Source organism: Gallus gallus, chromosome 6, assembly GCF_016699485.2.
Source record: "Gallus gallus isolate bGalGal1 chromosome 6, bGalGal1.mat.broiler.GRCg7b, whole genome shotgun sequence".
Classification (NCBI taxonomy): Eukaryota; Metazoa; Chordata; class Aves; order Galliformes; family Phasianidae; genus Gallus; species Gallus gallus.
In genome coordinates, this window is record NC_052537.1 from 23,379,669 (window position 1) to 23,398,906 (window position 19,238).

Sequence of the window (19,238 nt, forward strand, 5' to 3'; positions counted from 1 at the left end):
GTGGGTGTCATTGTCTCTGAAGTGCACGGGGCATCTGAAGCAGGATCTGACGGTTATTAATCCTGAAAACTCCGAGGTGCAGCTGTCCTCATTTTCAGTGCAGGGTCTGCCTTAACAAGCACATTACAGAGACTACAGAGGTAGTGATGGATTTAAGGACTCCTGTTCACAGCGTTCTTGTTCCTTTCTTTGATCAGCTTGAACAGAGAGAGACTGGTCCAGAATGTGCAGGCACAGAAGACTGGCTGTTCTTTCAGCACTGGTGTTGTTAAGAGCCCTACAACTTTTCTAGGAGTGTGAGGGTCCCAAACTGTTGGGTATTTACCTTTGCAGTGCCCACAGTGACTGTGAACCAAGAGGATCTGACCAGTGCTCAGCCCAGCTTTGACTTCTCCATATGCAGTGTCCCTCTCCTACCTCGTCCCTAGGGAAGGAACAGTGTAGTTGAGCTGTGAGTGGGCTACAGTGTGGTGCATTTCAGGTGCAAGGCTTGATTTCAAGCAGCAGTGATATCTTGTTGTCTTGCAAACTGGAACAGGAAAAGTAAACACGAACAAAGTTATTACAGCAGGTGCTTGCCCTGTCGCTCAGTGCATACTGTTCCAGACAATGATGGTTGTGCTCTCTTTTAGAAGCAGCATCTCCTCACCGTGAGCAGCTTTCGTGTTCACTGCATTTGATGTTCAGTGCTTTCCCTTCCTGCTGTGTGGCCACCTGCTGCCAGAGGCCTTTCTGCAGCGTTCTGGAGAAAGCGTGAGAGGCACAGCACAAAAATCCGAGCCTTTGTGCTGCTTGGTGTGGACAATCCAGGGCTGTGCTGCTCTGCTTCCAGGCACCCCAGCTGCAAGTAGTTGAATAGCCACGCAGGGCCAGGAGAGGTGGTTGCATGGAGTCTTGTGGCTGGGAAAGAGGTAAAATCATGCTTATAGGTACTAAAGAGAGAAATGGCCCATGAGGTGCTGTGCCGGAGAGGCAGGGCAGCTGTCTGCAGCCCAAAGCACCGACTGCGGGAGGCCGCACTTTTTGCTGTGGAGGCTTTGGTTACCTTGGAAACCTGTTTTTAGCTGGATCTCCGCTCCAGTGGAGAGCCCGTCTGTACCTGCCACTGCTTTGTTTTCAGATGGTTGTTTTGCAGCACAGTACCTGACAGGAGTGGCTCTGGGTTGCGATGGGATCCAGGCTCTGCCTTTGGTCCCAGGCGTTTGAGGCCGACGATGGGGTGATGATGGCACTGTGGTCTGTGCTGGGCCTCAGAAGTTACCAGTATTGTTGTTCCCTGGACTTCACCTACTCCTGTTCTTTACCTTTGGGCCGAGTTGATGGCTCTGCTCTCTCATCTGCAGCAGGATTCTCCCAAACTATGGTTGGTTTTCTTGCAGGCTAGTCAGTAGTGTGCAGTAGTTGTGTAAACAATGGTAGTGTAATCACTACCACCTTCAAACATATACTACCTAGAAATTGTATGTCATATTTATAAATCCGTGGTCAGTTTCTTTTGCCAGCTCAAATGGCGTGTCTCAAATCTGCTCCCAGCTGCGTCTCACTGACCAGTCAGCTTTCTCTTTCAGCATCCAAACTTTGCAGAATGTGCCTTCTATCACTTACATCTTTCTCGAGTCTCTCAAACCATAGTGAATTTTGTGAGTTCTATTAATTCTGGTTGTTTGATGGCTGGAAGTAGACTCTAGATATATATTTCAAGCTCTTTCTGGGGCTGCTGAACTTTTTGTCTCCTGTTTCGATGTTCTTTCCTGGCTGCCTCAAGCCATGACAGCAGAATGTTTTGTAGAAGTGCTGCCACAAACTGGAAAAGGTAAAGGTTAACAAAATCATCTTTTAACTGTAAGAAATCAGTAGATGCTACCCTAATTAGTAGGTAATCAAGAACATTTGAAGAAGTCTTCTCAGCGTTCCAGCTTGACTTTGCAGGTCATCTAATTCAGGCACTTTAGACCTTGAGACCTGTTGACTGCAGAGCAGAGAGTGCATTGCGAATCATCTTTCAGTCCTGAGCACATACGATGCAGAAGAAAGTAGCTTTCCTTTTTGAAATCTTAAAGAATGGGAAGCAACAAGAGGAAGAGATTTCCATTTCACTCCAGTGTATAGAACACAGTTGCTTATTGTAAAGTCTGTGTGATTAAAGCTCTTTTAGCCAACCTTTTTGTTAATTCCCACTATCACTAACTGATACGGGGTGGGTACAGCAGGAGCCTTTGTTTTCCTTCTCAAGGCAAGTGTGAACCAGATCTGCAGCCTTCACGGCACAGCCCTAGATAGCTGACACAATAAAGTACTGTATCCGTCCTTGTACTGCTGCAGCAGCTACGGAAAAGCAACGCTGTGGGTTCTTTTTGTTATTTTTTTGTCATTTTAAAATCGTGTGTATCAACAGGAGTGACAGTTTGGGGCTGACTGCATACATCACGTTGGTGATGTGTGAAGCAGAAAGGAGACGGTCGGATTCTCCAGCTCTAAGGCTCACTTGAAGATCTGGCAGGTAGAAAAAAAGGTGGACTGAGCTAACAAGTGACTTACCTTGAGCCTGGGCGAATCTGATTAGGAAGTCAGTGAAGGAAAATAAATGCGGGGCACTAAAAGAGCTGTTGTTTACCTGCCCAGCCCAGAATTTTAGCAAGAGAATACCCAGCATGTGTAGACTGATAATTTAAGAAAAGCGAGCAGCTTGCATTTAGGTGAGTTGGTACTGGATAATGAAAATGCATCGGTATTTAAGTGACTTGCTGAGAATGAATTTGCTTTTAATTTTATTCAAAAAGTACGTATTTCCTCCTAGCTCTGATCAACTTGTTGAAGTTCCTCATGTCTAATGAGACTGTGTTGCTGGCCAAACACAACATCTTCACCCTTGCTCTTATGGTGAGTACAGACAAAGCAAATCCCCTTCTTCTAAACAACTTAATTTTGAATGAATGTTAGGGAAGAATTTGAGATTTCTGGCATGGCAAGGAGATGCCAGAACAAGGCAACAAAGCTGAGGAGTATCACTGTGGGTGGTTTTGCCAGATATTTAGGAAGGGGAGTGCTTGGAGTCACTGTAGGGTCTCGTCACTGAAATTGATAAACTTGCATGAGGAAAGAATCTAATCTTGCAGATCTGCTAATGTTTTTTTCTTACTGTGTGTCCCTTTGTATACAAGATACTTGAGACTCATTTTCCTGGCCCTAGATATGATAGAGTTAAAGGTTCTTGTCTGTTTCTTCTATACTGTAAGGAAGATAGTAGAACAATGAACTAATGTAATACTGGCTAATGGAGCCAAGAGCTGTTTCTTTAAAGGTTTTGAAGATAGCCTGTATTGTTTATTCCTGTAGCAGCATAGCTTTTGTGGGAACATTCCTGTTGTAACCTCTCTTCTCTCCTTTGTATAGGTTGTGAACCTGTTCAACATGTTCATTACCTACGGAGACACCTTCCTCCCCACTCCCAGCAGCTATGATGAGCTGTATTATGAAATCATTCGGATGCATCAGAATTTTGACAACCTTTATTCTATGGGTGAGTACCTCCTGGATGGTCAGGAATATTACTGAGTCGAAATGAGAGTGATTGAGAAGGTTGTTTCTCTGCTGTTTTCAGTCCATCTGCTGCTGATGCCTCTCTCCTTGAATGGATATAATTTACGTATTGGTGTGTTTGGTAAATTAAGAATTGAGAGGATAAACTTGTTAGAAGGATGAATGTTTTTAGTCAGTAAAAAAACAGAAGCAGCCCCATTACCTTTCTAGCATCTACTTATTGTGATTCACAAGAGCCAATTGAACCGACAAATTTATATATGGTATGAGGTGTTTCATGCATATTTTTTGTGTAGTTCGATCAGTTTATAGTATGCATCTGTCACGTCTGGCAGCTTCAAGTCAGAAGGTCAGTACGTGCTGCAGAACCAGGCAGCATTGTGAAGTACTCGATGCAAGCAAGAATTTGGAAAATAATTTGAGGAACTTATAGCAGGATGCTTGCTGTGCTAGGCAAATTACATCTACTGCAGTCATTGCCAACACAAACAAAGAATACAGCCCTCACAAACCTGCTTGCAATGACAAGTAAATCACTGGACTGAGGAATGTGCCTGCTGGCTAAACAGGGAGAGGCTGCCATCCTTCAGAGGGAGAGAGAGACATGCTGGAATGCCACCAAGTGAAACCCAGCAGGGAAAAGAGGAACAAAGGAGAACAAGGAATGCATGGAGACAAAACCAGGCAGTGTGTATACACAGGAGCCTGTAGCCAGGAGTGGCTGCAGAAAGGCTGACATAGTGCCTGCATGCTTGAAGCTGTGAAGAAAAAGATAAAGCTGTGTTCTTTGCTTGCTTTGTTCTAGAAGGACCTTTCTTCCCCATGCTGTCTCTGCTCCCTTCTTGCTGTAATCACCCATCCAGCAACAGGAGTTACCATAAGCATGTAAGGGAAGTTAAAGGGCAGTGGGACAGAGGTAGTTAGCTGCAGCACTGTTCTGGCTTGGACAGTTGTCCGCACCAAAATAAAAGGGGCCACATACTCCCTGCAATTTCAAGCAAAATGAACTGCCTTTTTGTATAAACTTCCTATGGTTTTCATCCCTTATAGAAGGGACCGCTTGGCTTTTGACCGCTTGGTTTTTGTTCTCTGAGCACAAAAGACTTTTTTGCTAACTTCTTTCCTGCTCACAAAATTGCAGCTAGTAAGATGAGGTGATTTTACCAGCCAGTGGCATTTTCAAGCCAGTCCCCTGTGGAAGCTGAAGGAAAGCGAAGTGGAAGAATAATGCACTCAAATACAATTGGGCTGTATGGACACATCTGACCTGTTCAGGCATTTCACATATCATGCGACTGTTTTCCATCCTGATACACAGAACAAACTCCTTTGAATTAACATCCTAGATGTATGCAGTTTCCATTCAGGCATTACTTCAGGTATTCAAGTGCAGCACCTTCTGTTTGACAAAATCATATTGTTCAGAGCTGACAGCTTTTTTTTCTTCTGCACATGGCACGAAATTGTAGCAGAGGAGAATAAGAAGATAGCACTGTCTAAGCACAGTTTAACCAGGTGCCCTAACAGCTTCCCTTAGCTTTGTTAACCCTCTTACTGGGACTACAGTCACCCTTCTATCTCTTAGTCCTGGGACATTTGCTAGCACAGATAAGCTTTATCCTTTAGGATTTTTTTGTGAAAGTAGTTGAAATTTTGTACGTTGAGAGTAGAGGTAGAATCTAGTTGTGTGTGTGCGTGTATATATATGTATATATATACACATACACACATATATATATGCTTTTATTTACACATATATATTTTTTTATGAATCTGAACTTTATCCAGATATGCAAAGTCTGAAAACTTCTCTTATGCAATAATAAGCATGAGAGTGCAGCCACTGTGCTTTCGGATTCACTTGCTGCACCTGTGTTTCTAGATGATCCTATATTTGAATGAAGTGCTATTCCTTCACTTCTAGCCCTAGAAAACGTTGTATATATAAATTCATAGTACATTAATTTCTATTCAGGCAAGCAGAAAAATGATCCACACTTGTTACTGTTTTATTGTTTTGGTGCTTAACAAAAGATGTACAGGTAACTGCCACCATAGGAACACTACAGACTCTGACCTAAGTAAATATTTTGGGTGCTCTGGCAGCAAAAAATGGATTCCCTTGAAGTTCTTCCTCCTGCAGAATGTTTTCAGATCTGCTCCCAAGTCTGTCAGAGACCATCTGTGCAACAGAGCAACACATTCATTCCTACAGGGAGAGTTTTTCCCTAGGCTAGTGTGTAATTTCTCTCTAGGATTCAAGATAAACAGGGAAGTAAAGAACCCATTGCTCTTGGGTTAGGTTTAAATTAAAGGGTGTAGCTCAGGTGGAACCTTGCATAAGTAGGAGCTGGAGAATAGCAATGTGTGAAATAGAAGTTATCACAGGATTGGGATGCTGTCCTATTTCTGAGTGAGGGCAACTTCAATGTGCGGTGATGCAATAAGTCAGGAAGATAGAGTCTCTGTCCCCTCTGCTTCCTGCCTCCCAGGTGTCATGGTGTTCTGTACGCCTCTTCTGTGTTCCTTTATTTTCTTAGATAGGCTTTAAAGGAAACTTCTGCTTTGCTGTACAGATGGTCACAAGGATGACCTTTGTTCTGATGTGATTTGTAGGCTGCCATCTCACCAAAGCAGATTTTAGGTGTTTTGGATTACAAAATGGCCAGTCCTGTGCCAGCATTATTAACTGTCTTTTCGTTTCAGTTCTCAGGATTTCTACCAATGCTGGTCAATGGAAAGAGCCTGCAAGCAAGGTGACCCATGCATTAGTCAATATTAGGTAAGGAGTAGAAGTTAATAACCATTTTAGAGATTTTTGTCCTGTGTGACTACATTCTTATAATGACATTTGTTGTATTGAACCTGGTTTTGAATTTGTTTGCTTTGTTGGGCAAAATTGCCGCTCTGAGCAGGGCCCACTGGGATAAAAGAGGGTCACCAGACTTTGATTGTCCTTTTCCTAATGATTCTCTTCTGTAGACTGAATACTTTCAGAGCGTACCACAAGCTGTAATGAATTAATCCTCACAGCATCCTTGGGAGAAGTTATGCAGTAGGGAACAATGCTGTGCTGTCAGGACAATTCTGGTCCTAATGGATTTCTGTTGCGTGATTCTATTGCAATTCTATGAAGGCATGAAGAGGGGACTACGAGGCAGCTGTAATGAGCAGATTCCAAGCCTCTCTTAAAATTACAGGGTTTTTGTGTGTGTTTAAAACTGATCATTCGGAGACATTTTACTATTTGTTTAGAACTCTCCTTCTTGCTCAAAGGCAGAAGTTATGCTCTACTTGTAAGACGAGGGAATATCTGGGGTGTTCTTGCGCTCTGTTCCTTTGTAGCAGCAGTAATTTTGTGTCTTCTGAAGCTGCTTGTACTGACAAAGCTGGAGCATGGGGTGCTGGGACAAGTGGCTCATGGATCTGATTCATTGGAAAATGGAAGAAAGAGAGGAAAAAATTACTTTTTGTGTCTGGCTTGTAAACAAACCAGAAAAGAAATGAGTATTTATACTAAGAAGCATCTGCCCATCACTGTCTTCTCATTTCCTAGATGCTCTTTCCATGAGGTATGGGTGCCTTTCCATGTAGAACCAGGTAGCTGAGTACTGCTACATTGCTAATGCTTGTCATTTTCCTCACTCTGAGAGGTTGTGTAGTGCAGGCTCTCTGAGGGCATCTTTCAAGTCAGTCAGTGTCTATAAACCACCTTAAAGGTTCCCCCAGTAAGTCTGTAAGCTTAATAACGTCACGTACACTTCCGGATGATTTATTTTTTTTCCTGTCTTTATTTTTATTTTTTTTGTAAACAGACATAAATGAGCGCTTGTGGGCAGATAATGCACCCTGAATGAAGCAGCAGAACAGATAGCTGTTGGCAAAGTAATGTCATTTAATGTGACACAGTATCTGCCATGGGAATTCTCTGTGTACGCAGGGAGAGAAGTCTAAACTGAGATTTAAAAAATAAAATGATAAAAAACAACAAAAACAGCCCAGCGAGCAATCATGGAAGGTTTGCACTCACCTCTGCTTTGTGCAGCTACGATTTCGTGATTGCTCATTTACTGTCAGCTTCACAGCTGCTTTTGTAAGGATCGTCGTGTAACTGAGAAGGGTTACAGCCCAAAAACCTGGCATTGTGGCAGCCCTCCCTCAGACATGCCCAGTGCATGGAGCTGTGTGGAACCAGTGGAGCCTCTCACATCTTTCTCTTGTAGACTCCCTTGCTCTGCCTCGCTTCTTATGGATGCTAAAATCCCATCTGGTCTTTCACTTGCCTTTGACGTTTTCATAAATGACTAATTTTGTCAGGGAGATTAGGCAAGGTCTTCATTAGAGATAATGAAGGCCTGGAGGGGGATTAGGCTTTAGAGAAGTTAGCCTGTTTGACTTATCCCCTTTCCTACCTTCCTACCCCCTAAGAAAAAAAAAAAAATCTGCTTGTTTTTTCACTTCTCCTGTTAAATAATGAATTAAAAATGTAAAGGTTCTTTAACTGAGTGTATTTCAGAGCAGCCAGTTCTTGGAAGATGGAGAAATCTAAAGGTGCTCTACTTGTGTATGGGGGGGGGAAGGAAAATATGTATGAAATCGGGCTTATGATGATGCAATATTCTTTTTCACCTGAAGACTGAATTCAGGAGTTTGAAAGCTGCAGATCATGCGGCAGAAAAAGAGAAGACAATTCCTCCAGGAATGCCTAAAGCCTTCCAAGGTCTGAAGCTTTCTGCACCCTGCTGGGAAAAGCGTTTTGTCCTGCTCTGTTGGCTGCAGCAGTGTCCTTAGGCAGACTTCGTACCCAGGCCGTGTGCTTCTGCTGCAGCTGGGCCAGGAGCACGCACTGGAGCCCTGTGCACACACACACACACACACACACACACACACACACACACACACACACACACACACACTTAGGTGCTCTGTGTTGCACACCAAGATGCTGCAAGCCCAAATCAGCCAAGAGAAACAGGGAGTGAGGACGCTTGAGAAGAATAAACCCTACAAGGCTGTCAGGCTGATGGATTTATTGGGGAAACGGAGTATGTTAACGCATGACAATATTGTCATAGATTTACTTATGCGTTGTTAAGGACATGCAGGTTTGACCCCGATGTGGCTTTTCACTGAATGGCCTGTTGGTTATGCCCCTTCGGGTTTCCGCCTGGGGTAGGATTAGCATACTGTTTCTTACTTGATGCCTTTACCACAAAGACAGTGACTTTAGACGAGTCCTTCTCACGTTGTATTTCTTCTCCTCAGCACATTCCATTGGTCTGGAAGGTTTTTGTAAGCAGTGATTACCTGTTGTTTGCTGCACCAGTGCAGTGCAAAGTCACGCTTTGGTTTCTTACCTGATTTTTCTGGTCCTTACTTCAGTGAGAAGAGCAGTAATGAATGTTCTGTTTATTGACTATTGAGAGACGGCAGGCAGTATTCCTATGTTATCTCCATACTTCTTTTTAGATGTGCTGCGTGATTTCTGTGCAACTTAAAGGAAATGGAGATGTGAAGACAACAGAATAATAACCTTGTTTGGTTGAAATCTCGCATACCACGCTGGAATTAGTGATCTGTATTGCTGTTCTGTACCTAATAATGCTTAAACTTCTATCTGTTTCTGCTTTACATAAATAATTGAGATATGATGGACTGCAAGATATGGCTGCAGCACAGAGGGGGCTGAAATGAGAAGCTCTGGCAATTAGGGCTCTGAAAACTCACCTTCTCACCTCTGAGGAAGTAAGCAACTTTTGATATGAGTAATTTTTTTGAAGCTAATGAGCCTCTTTAAGATAACATTGTGCAGGTTTGCATTTAATGAGAATGTTATTAATGCGGAGTTCAAGGGGGCACCTTCTGACTGCTTACTCAGTGAGGAAGGTGGCAGCTGAAGCCTTGTGTACTTTTAATAGACTTTCTCCTGATCCATAATTTTTTCAAAGAGAATAAATAGATTAACTCAGTGGTTAATAGACTGAATTCCCCATTGTTTGAAATTTGGTCCTGTCATCATTTTTAAAGCAGTTTTATTTTTCTCGCTCAAAACACTTTGAACAACCAGACAGTACTTTTGTAGTATGGAGTGGGTAATAGATTTCTTTTTTTCCCAAGCGTGTTTTATGTGCTGTTGTAGCATCCCCTGCAATCCTCACTTGGCTGCTTTCGTTCACTTTCCCATCTTGCAGCTACTTCTGTTCCACACGACCACCTGTTGTGATGTTCCCTTTGCACAGGAGGGGCTCTTCTCCCATGGCTGCTTTCGGGGTCGTAAAGGAGAGGCTGGGGATTTGGAGGAGCACTTAAAGCATTGCATGGATGTATATGAAATGGCTATGCTTGCTGCAGAAGAACTCTGCAAGAGCATTTACAATTATGTTTAGGTGAAAGAAGGCCAAATTGGGCTGTGCTCATTTGTTGTCTGTTTCCTGGAATCCCTGCTGTAATGCTGTATCTCACGTTAAATTACCTGCACTCCATAGGTGCGTGCTTACTGCAAACCTGATAGAGGAGGCGGCTCCACTCAGAGATCTGTTAGAGACTGAGCAGCTGCAGGCAGTCCGTATCACACCTTCAGCATTGTCCTGCTTTACAGCAAGGAATTTACGGGGAGAGAGAGAGCTAAGTGCTGCTGACCTGGCCGTGTTGGAATGGGTGGCTGTAAGCATTAATGAGGATGTATGGACATATGGAGGATGTGGATTACAGCCTGCTGAGAGCGTGTTTTAAATATACATCCTTCTCCCCTTCCCTCTGTCATTCTTTCTCTCCCCCAGCCACACATTTCTCTGAGATACAGCACCAGCCTTGCTTGAGCTGCTCAGTTCTTCCCTTCAGCAGCGTTTGCTGGTGGCACCTGGGAGGCAGACAGCAGAAGTGCTGGGCTCAGACCCTTCGGTGCTGACAGCAGAGGGTGCTCCGGCCTCCAGGTCAGCTCGGCCTCATCTGGAGGTTTTCTTAAACACGACTGTGAGAGCTGCCACTGGTGGAATAACAGCTCCATTAAATTGTTCACTGAGGTGTGCTTAATGGTAATGACCTCTGACATGCTGTCGCTGCTAATCAGTCGGGCTGAGCTCAGATCAGGGGCTGGTACAAGACAGTTAACAAATGAGAAAAGCGAGAAAAAAAGGCAATGAAAGCCAAAGAGAAACTCATAAACATGTTTTATTGGTACTTTAAATCCTGATATCATTTTGCTGAGGTTAAGGATCAAATTGTTACTAAAAATTCCGTAAGAGAAATTTCAAGATACTTGCACTTAATTGAAGAATTGATTCATCGCATTTGTCAAGTGATGGCCTGAAGAAATGATCCTAAATAAGGATTCTGCATTGATTTTAGGTTTTGTTTTTTGTTTTAGTGATCTGTAATCACTCCTAATTGAAGGAGCAATGTTAGCAGACCCTTCTTATTGTTTCCCACGTTTGCTGTTGCATGCTTGTCTTGCTGCACAGGGCTGCTGGCACAGCAGAGTGGTTCCTGGGATAGCACGGTGGCTGTGGAGGAGTGTTGGTTGCTCAGAGTTCAGCTGCTGCTTGTTTTTCACCTGACCTTGCAGTCTCTGGAAGGGGAAGCTTAATCTGCGAGCAACAGATTTTGATGTGGACAGGTTATGGCATTAGCTGGCATCTTGACAAAGAACAGGAGTTGTTTCAAAGGCAAAGGACCCATTGGAAGACCAGTGTGACCAGCAGTGCAGGGATGGGAGAACAAAAAAAGAAGCGTTGCTATCCCAGGGCGCGTTGTTTCATCTTTGCTTAGCACTCTACCCACGCTGCCAGTATTTTCATTAACTTTAAGGGTTTTTCTCCAGTTGAATGTTTCATTGGTTTTACAATATCCGATTTCTTGTCAAGGCGGCGGTGTTGGCTCTCAGCTATTGCTCTTTATTTACTCGCTGATTCATCTCGGTGTGCTTTGCCTACAGAGCTCTCGCCGATTTCATTCTGCTATAATTTTCCTTCATTTTTTTCTCATTCATGCGGTGGCTTAATTAAATGTTGTCTCTGCCACTGGCCCAAATCCAGAGAGCAAATCTGTTCATGGAGTGACACTGTATGGACCAATTCCACAGCATGGCAGCACGGTTCTGTGTGTCAGGTGCATCCCAGGTCACCTTCCCCCTTTTTGCCATTAACTTCCATTGAAGTTTGAGAGGTGACTCTTCGTGTCAAGCCTGTTTTTCTCTTTTGGCTTAATACACCTTCTTCTGCAGTGGATTTTTGGAGGATTAACTTTTCTCTTTGTGGTACTCGAAGGTTTCTAGAGCTGATGCATATTTGAGCAAAGCTGTTTGTATCGCCTTTACCTGAGATGCCACAGCTTGCTTTCTTCAACACACTTGAAAGCTCAGCTGCAGCATGGGGTAAGCACCAAGTGAAAGTGGTTCCCAGGATGCAGCCTTGCTTCCCTGGCTTTCTCAGTCTTATGTGTGTTGGCTGCTTTCATCACCATTCTTCAGGTACAGTCAGTAGGTTACCCTTCTAAGAGGGAACGTGCGAAGGATCTGCTTCTGTGCTGCAGCTGCTGGGCAAGGACTGCCTATAGCTGTGTCTGTGCAATGGAGGGCTGTTTCTTGGGCAGAAAGGAAACCCTTCTGCACACAGCTGCTGCGTGGCAGTCTCTTCTGAATTTCAGCAGATATCTTAGCTGGTGTTATTCTCTTAAGGTGCACACCTCTCTGCAAAGTTTACCCACCTGTAAGCCTTCATCTTTCTGCCATTTCCTCAAAATCTGAACATTTTGGAAACTTCAGCAGGGTCTGTAGGCTCCTCGGCTAAGTTTACTGGGAAATGTTATCTCCGTTACTGAAGTATTGCTTCCAAGATTTCATCTGCTGTGTATTAAATGCAACTGCCCTGGGAATAGGGGAAATTTGTCCGCAGGTCCTCTTTGCTGGATTCATGTGTGCAGTGTGCAAGCTTGTGAGATGGAGTCAGTTAAGCTACTAGCAGATTCTTCTTGATGGCTGAGTATTGAGAATATCCAGCTTTGGAAGTATGTTTGGCACACAGTTTTCAGCTTTTGTGCTAGTGATTCCAGGGTCTGGAGCTTAGTGAGAGCAGTCAGGAGAGGGGAGAAGTGAAAGGCACTTATCAGTGCAATTGTGATCTCCTGTTTGATTAAGGTGAGTTCATTTGCACTGCGTGGTGTGAAGCAGTGTGGCACCACATGAGAAGTTCTGTCTTCTTTTGCTTACCAAATACATTTCTCTGAAGAAACATAAAAATACTGGAAAGCATATGTCAGCATTGGCAGTGCTGCTGATTTATCTCTGAGGTGGACTTAATATTGGTCAGAAGTTATTTCTCACCTCATTTAGTTGCAGATACCTTGGTCCTGAATTCCCTTGCTGAGCACAGGCACGTTTTGTGTGGGCTCAATAATCCATTAAGGTGTATGCTGTGAAGCTAGGATGCATTTTTGTAAGCATCTAATGTTGTTTGGTTTTTTGTTTTTGTTTTTGCTGCAGTACAAAATCTGAAAAGATCTGCAGGTTTCTCTCTTTAAATGGTTGTATTGTTTCATTCTGCTTACAAAAACAGCCTTCATTATTTCCCTGGTACTGTAGCTGGCCTGAGTTCAAATCCTAACTGACAGATTTCAGCCTGACATCTTTGTCGGTAGCCCTCTTGCAGCCAAGAAGCAAGAAAAGAAAAGGTTAAGCAACCACCTTCTCCTGGCCCCCAAAATTGGCCCTACTGGAACATGACTGAAGCACAGTTTGAGGCAGCTGCTCATGGTTTGTCAGAACTTCACCCATGCTGTTCTTATTCTTTGGGTAAATAGAAGGGACGCTGATCTCCACTGGTCTCAAGTCTAGTTCTCTAGATTTGCTTTAATGGAAAGAGAACATTAAGCAGCTTTCTTCATAACCCAAACAATGTAAAATCATTGTGAGCTTAAATAACACCTCTATCCCTCGAAAAATGATGTAGAATAACACTGCTTTGCTCTCTCTGTTTAAAAGAAATCTGTTGCTCACAGCGGCAGCCAGAATTATTATTCCCTCTGCAAGGCTGGGCTGTGGGATGTGTATTTAGAAGAAAAGCTTTTAAAAATCCAGTAATGTGTATTTTTTTGTTATCTTCCACTAGCGGGGGGCCTCAGATTTGTTGGTTTTTTTTTCTCTAGAAATGTAGACGTCCTATTCCCTTAATTCTTCCTTTAGGACTAAATTGACAAAGTCCCTGCTCGTGGAGCACACCTGTTCGTTAGGGAAAGGCAGTGCCTACCTTGAGCTAAAAGCGAGGGTAATACGTTGTTAGCATGGCTGCAGAGCTGCAGTCTGGTTGAGGACTGCAGCAGAATCTGGAGCTCTGCTCCCAGGGAACTGTGAGAGGAGGGCACCTTGTTTAGCAGTCTTTGTTCATTAAAAGAAACATGCATCCTAGCATTCAAAGTTAAAACGCTTGTTAAGGAGCTCTTCCTACTGAAGGCAGAGAGTGTTGTCTCAGCTTACCAGCACAGGAGCTTTGCAGCCATCAGTAAATACCAGTTGGTATTGCAAGGGCTGCGCCTATAGCAAGGTGCAAGTGCAATGCTACCTGGAGTGGAAAAGAGGGAACTTGACTGAGTTGTGAGTTTTCCTCCAAAATATAAGAAAAATTTGGACTCAGGTACGTGTATGTCCATTCAGAGACTGTAAGAAACACCCAGGGTTCAGGTGGTCTAAATTCCCCTAGCTGAAGAGCCAGGATATTTGGGAGAAAGCCCCTGTTTAGGAGTGCAAGGAATTGCTATTTCTATGTTTTATTACTTTTTTTTTTTTCATACCTCTTGTAGCTGGAAATATAATTCAGAAAATGATGGGGCAGTGCTTCTGAGGTAGCCGTGTCTTCCTCAGCTTTGAGGCAGGACTTGAGGAAGTTTGTCCCATTGCCTGTCTCAGGGGAAGCCAGCTGGGAAGGTTTGGCAGTCACAGTGCCCACGTGCCTGACAGTTCCACAGCTGTCAAAGCCAAACAGATTAAGATAATGATGACCCAATGAAAATCACCTGTGATGGGTATCAGATTTTTGATATCTCATACTAATGAGGCTTTAGTTGAAGGATGTTACTCTGGGGGCAAAAACTGCCATGGTGTGCTTTATCAGACTGTGATCGTTGGAAAGCTGGTATATACTGACCACGTGGCTGAAGAGCAGGGCTCACCTGCCATTCATTGCTGCTAGCAATTACTGCAAACTGTGTTTTGCTAATAAGAGTAGCTACTGCCTAGAGTTGCAGTTGAAATACTGGGCTTGAGACTTGGCAGTGTGTCTTAAGCAGAAGGTTGCTGATGTGCTGTAGGGGACCTTGCCACGTTGGATTTCGGTTTGATAAGGTATAAAAAGAGTTTGTTTTGTATGTGCCTTATTTTGAGGATGGTCAAATATGGACTGACCTGAAAAGCTCCCTGGCAGTTCTTTTGTCTGACTTTGCTAGAAGACTTTGAAAGCCCCAAAGCTTTGTCATCTTGCTGCTTTAGTGATTAATTAGGTCATCATTTTGTGTTAATTACAGTGACATTTTTCTTCTCATCTTATGGTTTATAGGTTGGAAAGCAATGCAACTTTTTGTGCCCAAGTGAGAGATGATTTCAAACTTCAGGACACTGAATTTCAACAGTGTTTTTGGGCACTGTTAAACAAAACACTTCTATATAGAAGATGTAGGTGGGATGTGCTCTGAGGGCAGAAGTGCCTTTTACTCTAAAGAAACTTGTGATGTTGCCAAGACTTTGGATGAGAAACTTTAAACTGGATCCTTTTTCCACAAGGTTGTGTTGTGCTAATTAGCAGTTAAACTCTTGCTGCTGACAGAGTAGGTGTGAATGTGATGCAACTTCCACAGTGCCCTTCATGGGGTGTCTTGAGCAGGGCAGTATAAGTACTCAAAGCCTAATTGCCTTTACTTTTTAAAAGAAAACATTTAATGCTTTCCTTATGCTTTTGCAGTGCTGCTTGCTTTGGAATTTGGAGCCACAAAAGCAGACAGCTCCAAGATCTTAAGTTTGACCATAAAATGAAATGAATCAGCGTGTGGTCTTGGAGATGCTTCCCAAACTCTTCTCAAAATAGGTGATCTGTAAGTGGAACAGGTTGAGCAGTCACCATCTTTGGAGTTACTCATACCTCGCATGGACGAAGCTGTGAGCAGCCTGGTGTTGGACCAGATAACATCCAGAGGTCCCTTCCAACCAACCCATTGAGTGGTTGTGCAGAGAGCAGCCTCTTTCCTGCCTGGATGGATGTGAGAGAAGGAAGAAAGCTAGTTTTGTTTGGCTTCTCAGTGCTATGTATTTACTCTGGATCCAGCAGTTAAAGATGCTGAATAGAGCAGCTCTTTAAATCAAGAGGAGCTTGTGGTGCTCAGCATCTACTTTCTATCTCTGTAAGGGGTAAAAGCCAGAGGACGGGCAGTGTGTGTAGCTGCAGGTGCCCAGTGTTGTCTGCTGGCTGTGAACGTGTCAGCCAACTGGGTCCTGCCGGTGAGGTCTGACTATGCAGCTCAGTCATTTGTGAGAAGAAACTATTCCAGTATGATTAATGCTGTGGTTGATGATGAGGACAGAAAGCACTTCTTTGAATAATGCCTATAATGGCATATTCCCCTGTGTGTGTGCTTAAAGGAAGAGTCTATAGTTATATGAAATTGAGGGCATTTAAGAGGCAGTTAATGACAAGTGAAAATGATAGCTAGGGTAGATTAATTGTTAAATGAATTGTGCCTGTGCTTGCTGTCATTTTAATGTGGTATCAGTCTAATTATAAGTATGATGTTATATAGCAGGAAGGCATCAGGAAGCAATTCTATGCGCTTGTCTTCAGGCCAGAAGAGTTTATAGGTTTAGCCATAAGGAGGTGGTTTTTTTCAAGTGTAGCCATCTTTTGCTGTGTCTTTTTTTTATCATCTAGAGTAACCAAACCTGTACTTTGAATAATTCTGTACTAATAAATCCTTCCCCAGACTTTCTGGACAATGCAGTAAAGCAATCTTTACTCATCATCAGTTTAATACGGGTTTTGTTTGAGCTGTTTTCTGATTGAGACTGTATCACTTGAATTTGGTCTGAAACACAGCTCATGGGTTTCTTTTTTATACTTTTCTCCACTGTGCTTTATCTCCACTACTTTTTGTTTAGCTTTGATTTGGGATGGAGCTACTTTACATTCATGCCTGCAACCTGAGCCAGGCATGAAGGAAATTAGTAGGATGGAAGAGGGCTGAAGGCAGCCAGGCATAGGTCTCATCTCGTCATTAGCCTGCTGCTGGCAGCACAACTGCACAGACAGAGGAAATCTGTCTTCTGGATGGACTCGGGGTGGCAGTGGGGCAGGAGCTGTCTATCTCTAGCAGTCTTTTTCATGTACTGTCTTTAGTCGTGGCTGAGCTGAGTGAGCGCTGTGAGGTTTCCAGATCATGTGAAATGCTGCCATATATCTTTTGGTAGAGTTTAGCAGTCTCTGTAAGCTTGCTTATCTTCAGTATCCAAACTGCTCGCTTGAGAACAGTAATACTGCTACACAGGGAGACAGGAGAACGAGCAGAAGAGATCCTTTCCCAGAAAGAGAAGAGGCCTTCAATATGGTGTTTCAGGTGGAACTGGGATGAGTACAGGCACAGACACAAGCAAGAGGAGCCATCATCGTTCCCTTCAAAAGGGCACTTAGGGTGTGCTTTGCACAGACCAGCAAAATGAAAACGAGTGCATACTAATGTAGTTGGAAACAAGCAAGTGGAGCAGCTTCTGAAGCTAAGAAGTAGTTTGTCACGTGGATAAACAGGCATGGGGTGTCATGAATAAATACAAGCTGGAAGTCAAAGGATTTCTAACACTGAGGGTCTGGGGCGGTCTTGTGTTCAGTTAGAGCGATGCCATCTAAGCAGATCCATTGAGAATGAGTCAGGGAAGGATAATCTTGTAGCTGAGGTTAGGAGAGGTCAGAGGCAGAGCATCCCGGCCGCGTGCCAGGGGACCAGGTGGGAGAAGCATGCTGAGGTTCTCAGTGAGCAGGGCTGGAAGTTTCTTCTTCCCCACCCACGTTACTAACCATGTCAGCTCCAGGGCATTACTGAGGTAGCTCAAACCCAGGGGGCTGGATGGTGAATTAAAACACGGTTCAAATAGCTCAGTAAATAGCATTGTAGGTTTTTCTAAAGTATAAGGGCTGTAAAAACTTGTTGCATCTTCCTGTAAGTTATTTTCTTCCTGCATCAGTGATTCAGAGCCCGTTAGTGCTAACAGGCCGGCTGCTTCGGGGAGACTGATGCCACTCCTTCCCGTCAGTCAGGGATCACTTCTCCACTGAAGGAAGGCAGTGAATGTCTCCTGTAAAATTCAGGGGCCGGTTAACAAATTGCAGTTTAGAATACATTACAGATGATGAATGTGATCTCCTTAAAGGGAAATCTATTCGTTTGACTTAGTGCTCTGACGATTAATTGCTTGCCAGATTAAATTGCTCCATAAAATGCACACTACTTTATTCGATCTCTTCGTGATGAGATTAGCTAGGCCATGCTGGTTCTTTGTATGTTAATTACAATGGTATTTTCTACTTCTATTTAATTATTAAATAGTTCAGTGCAGCATGCTTTCTCCTAGCCTCAGGAATGATGTATTTTGCTTTTGACCGTTGTTTTGTAACCCTTCACCCCCTTTTCCAGAGGCAGCCTCAGATTCCTCTGCAGAGGTATCAGGCTGTAAGAAGATACATGCTGAGCTTTTTCTTTCCTGTGCTACACAGGAATGGTACTGACCCTGCACAGCTTCACCATGCAGCATAATCCAGCCCAACCCCCCTGCAAAGCAGGCTCCATAGACCAGGAGGAAATGAAGGATATCTGAATGAAGATATCTGAAACATCCAAAAGAAGAATATCTGAAACAAAGCTATGGAGGCCAACAGGAAATAATTTGAGGAAAACTTCAGAAAAAGCCATTTTGAGCTCTCTGTGTAGAACTTGCCCAGATCTCTGAGCTGTCAGTCTGTTCCTGGACTACACGTGCAGCTATCCCCATATGCGCGCACAAAATACTTCCTGTACTTTTACAGCACTAAGCTTTTGGGGTTTGCTCATAGCCTAATGTTCCCACAGCAATGTTTTCTTTTTTTCTCGCATTTTTTTTTCTTTTCTGCTTTTAAAATCATTCACGTCTCTTGATCTAAAGTGAGGGATTCTCTCTTAACAGCTACAATATCTATTTTTAGTTTTCTCTCAACTTCATCTACCACTCCCTATGTGCTGCTTCCTCCCAACACACGCTGTCCCCAAGGAAGCAGTGTGTTATCTTCAGCTGGGATCAATCCCCAAAGGCAAATTGTTGTATTAATTAATCCGGTTTTTTATTTGCTGTGCATTCCAAGCTGAGAAAATTCAAAAAAGGTGTAGCAGAACTGGGGAAGTTTCAGGAAGGGACAATGAAGAGTGACTTAAGGAATGGAACCAAATGTGTTATGAAGAGCGTTTGTATACATGACAGTGCTTCAACCTGGAAGGGAGATGGCAGAGAATAAAAGACTTTATAAGGCAGTAAATATCATAGAGAAGAGCAGCTGCGAGAGGAGGGTGCATCAGAAGATCAAGTAAGTTAAAACCAAAGAGATACTGTTTTATGTAAAACTTAGTTAATCTGGGGAATAGCTAAAAGGTTGTGTGAATTTAAGGCAGTGATTATGTAAGCTAATGGAAGAAAATTCCATCAC

At 43.4% G+C, this 19,238-nt stretch overlaps 1 protein-coding gene across 7 annotated transcripts in view; it reads left to right on the forward strand.

The window, feature by feature from the left end:
* Window positions 1-19,238, forward strand: part of ARMH3 (armadillo like helical domain containing 3) — a 105,534-nt gene that overhangs the window by 42,520 nt on the left and 43,776 nt on the right. For all 7 annotated transcript variants that reach the window (XR_005860638.1, XM_046943103.1, XM_015288786.4 and 4 more), the window contains 3 exons: window positions 2,798-2,880; window positions 3,394-3,520; window positions 6,247-6,322. Coding sequence is in view for 6 of the 7 variants with exons in the window: in XM_046943103.1 (XP_046799059.1) it covers window positions 2,798-2,880; window positions 3,394-3,520; window positions 6,247-6,322 (286 nt within the window). In the remaining variant the exon portion in view is untranslated. The remainder of the gene's footprint in view (window positions 1-2,797; window positions 2,881-3,393; window positions 3,521-6,246; window positions 6,323-19,238) is intronic.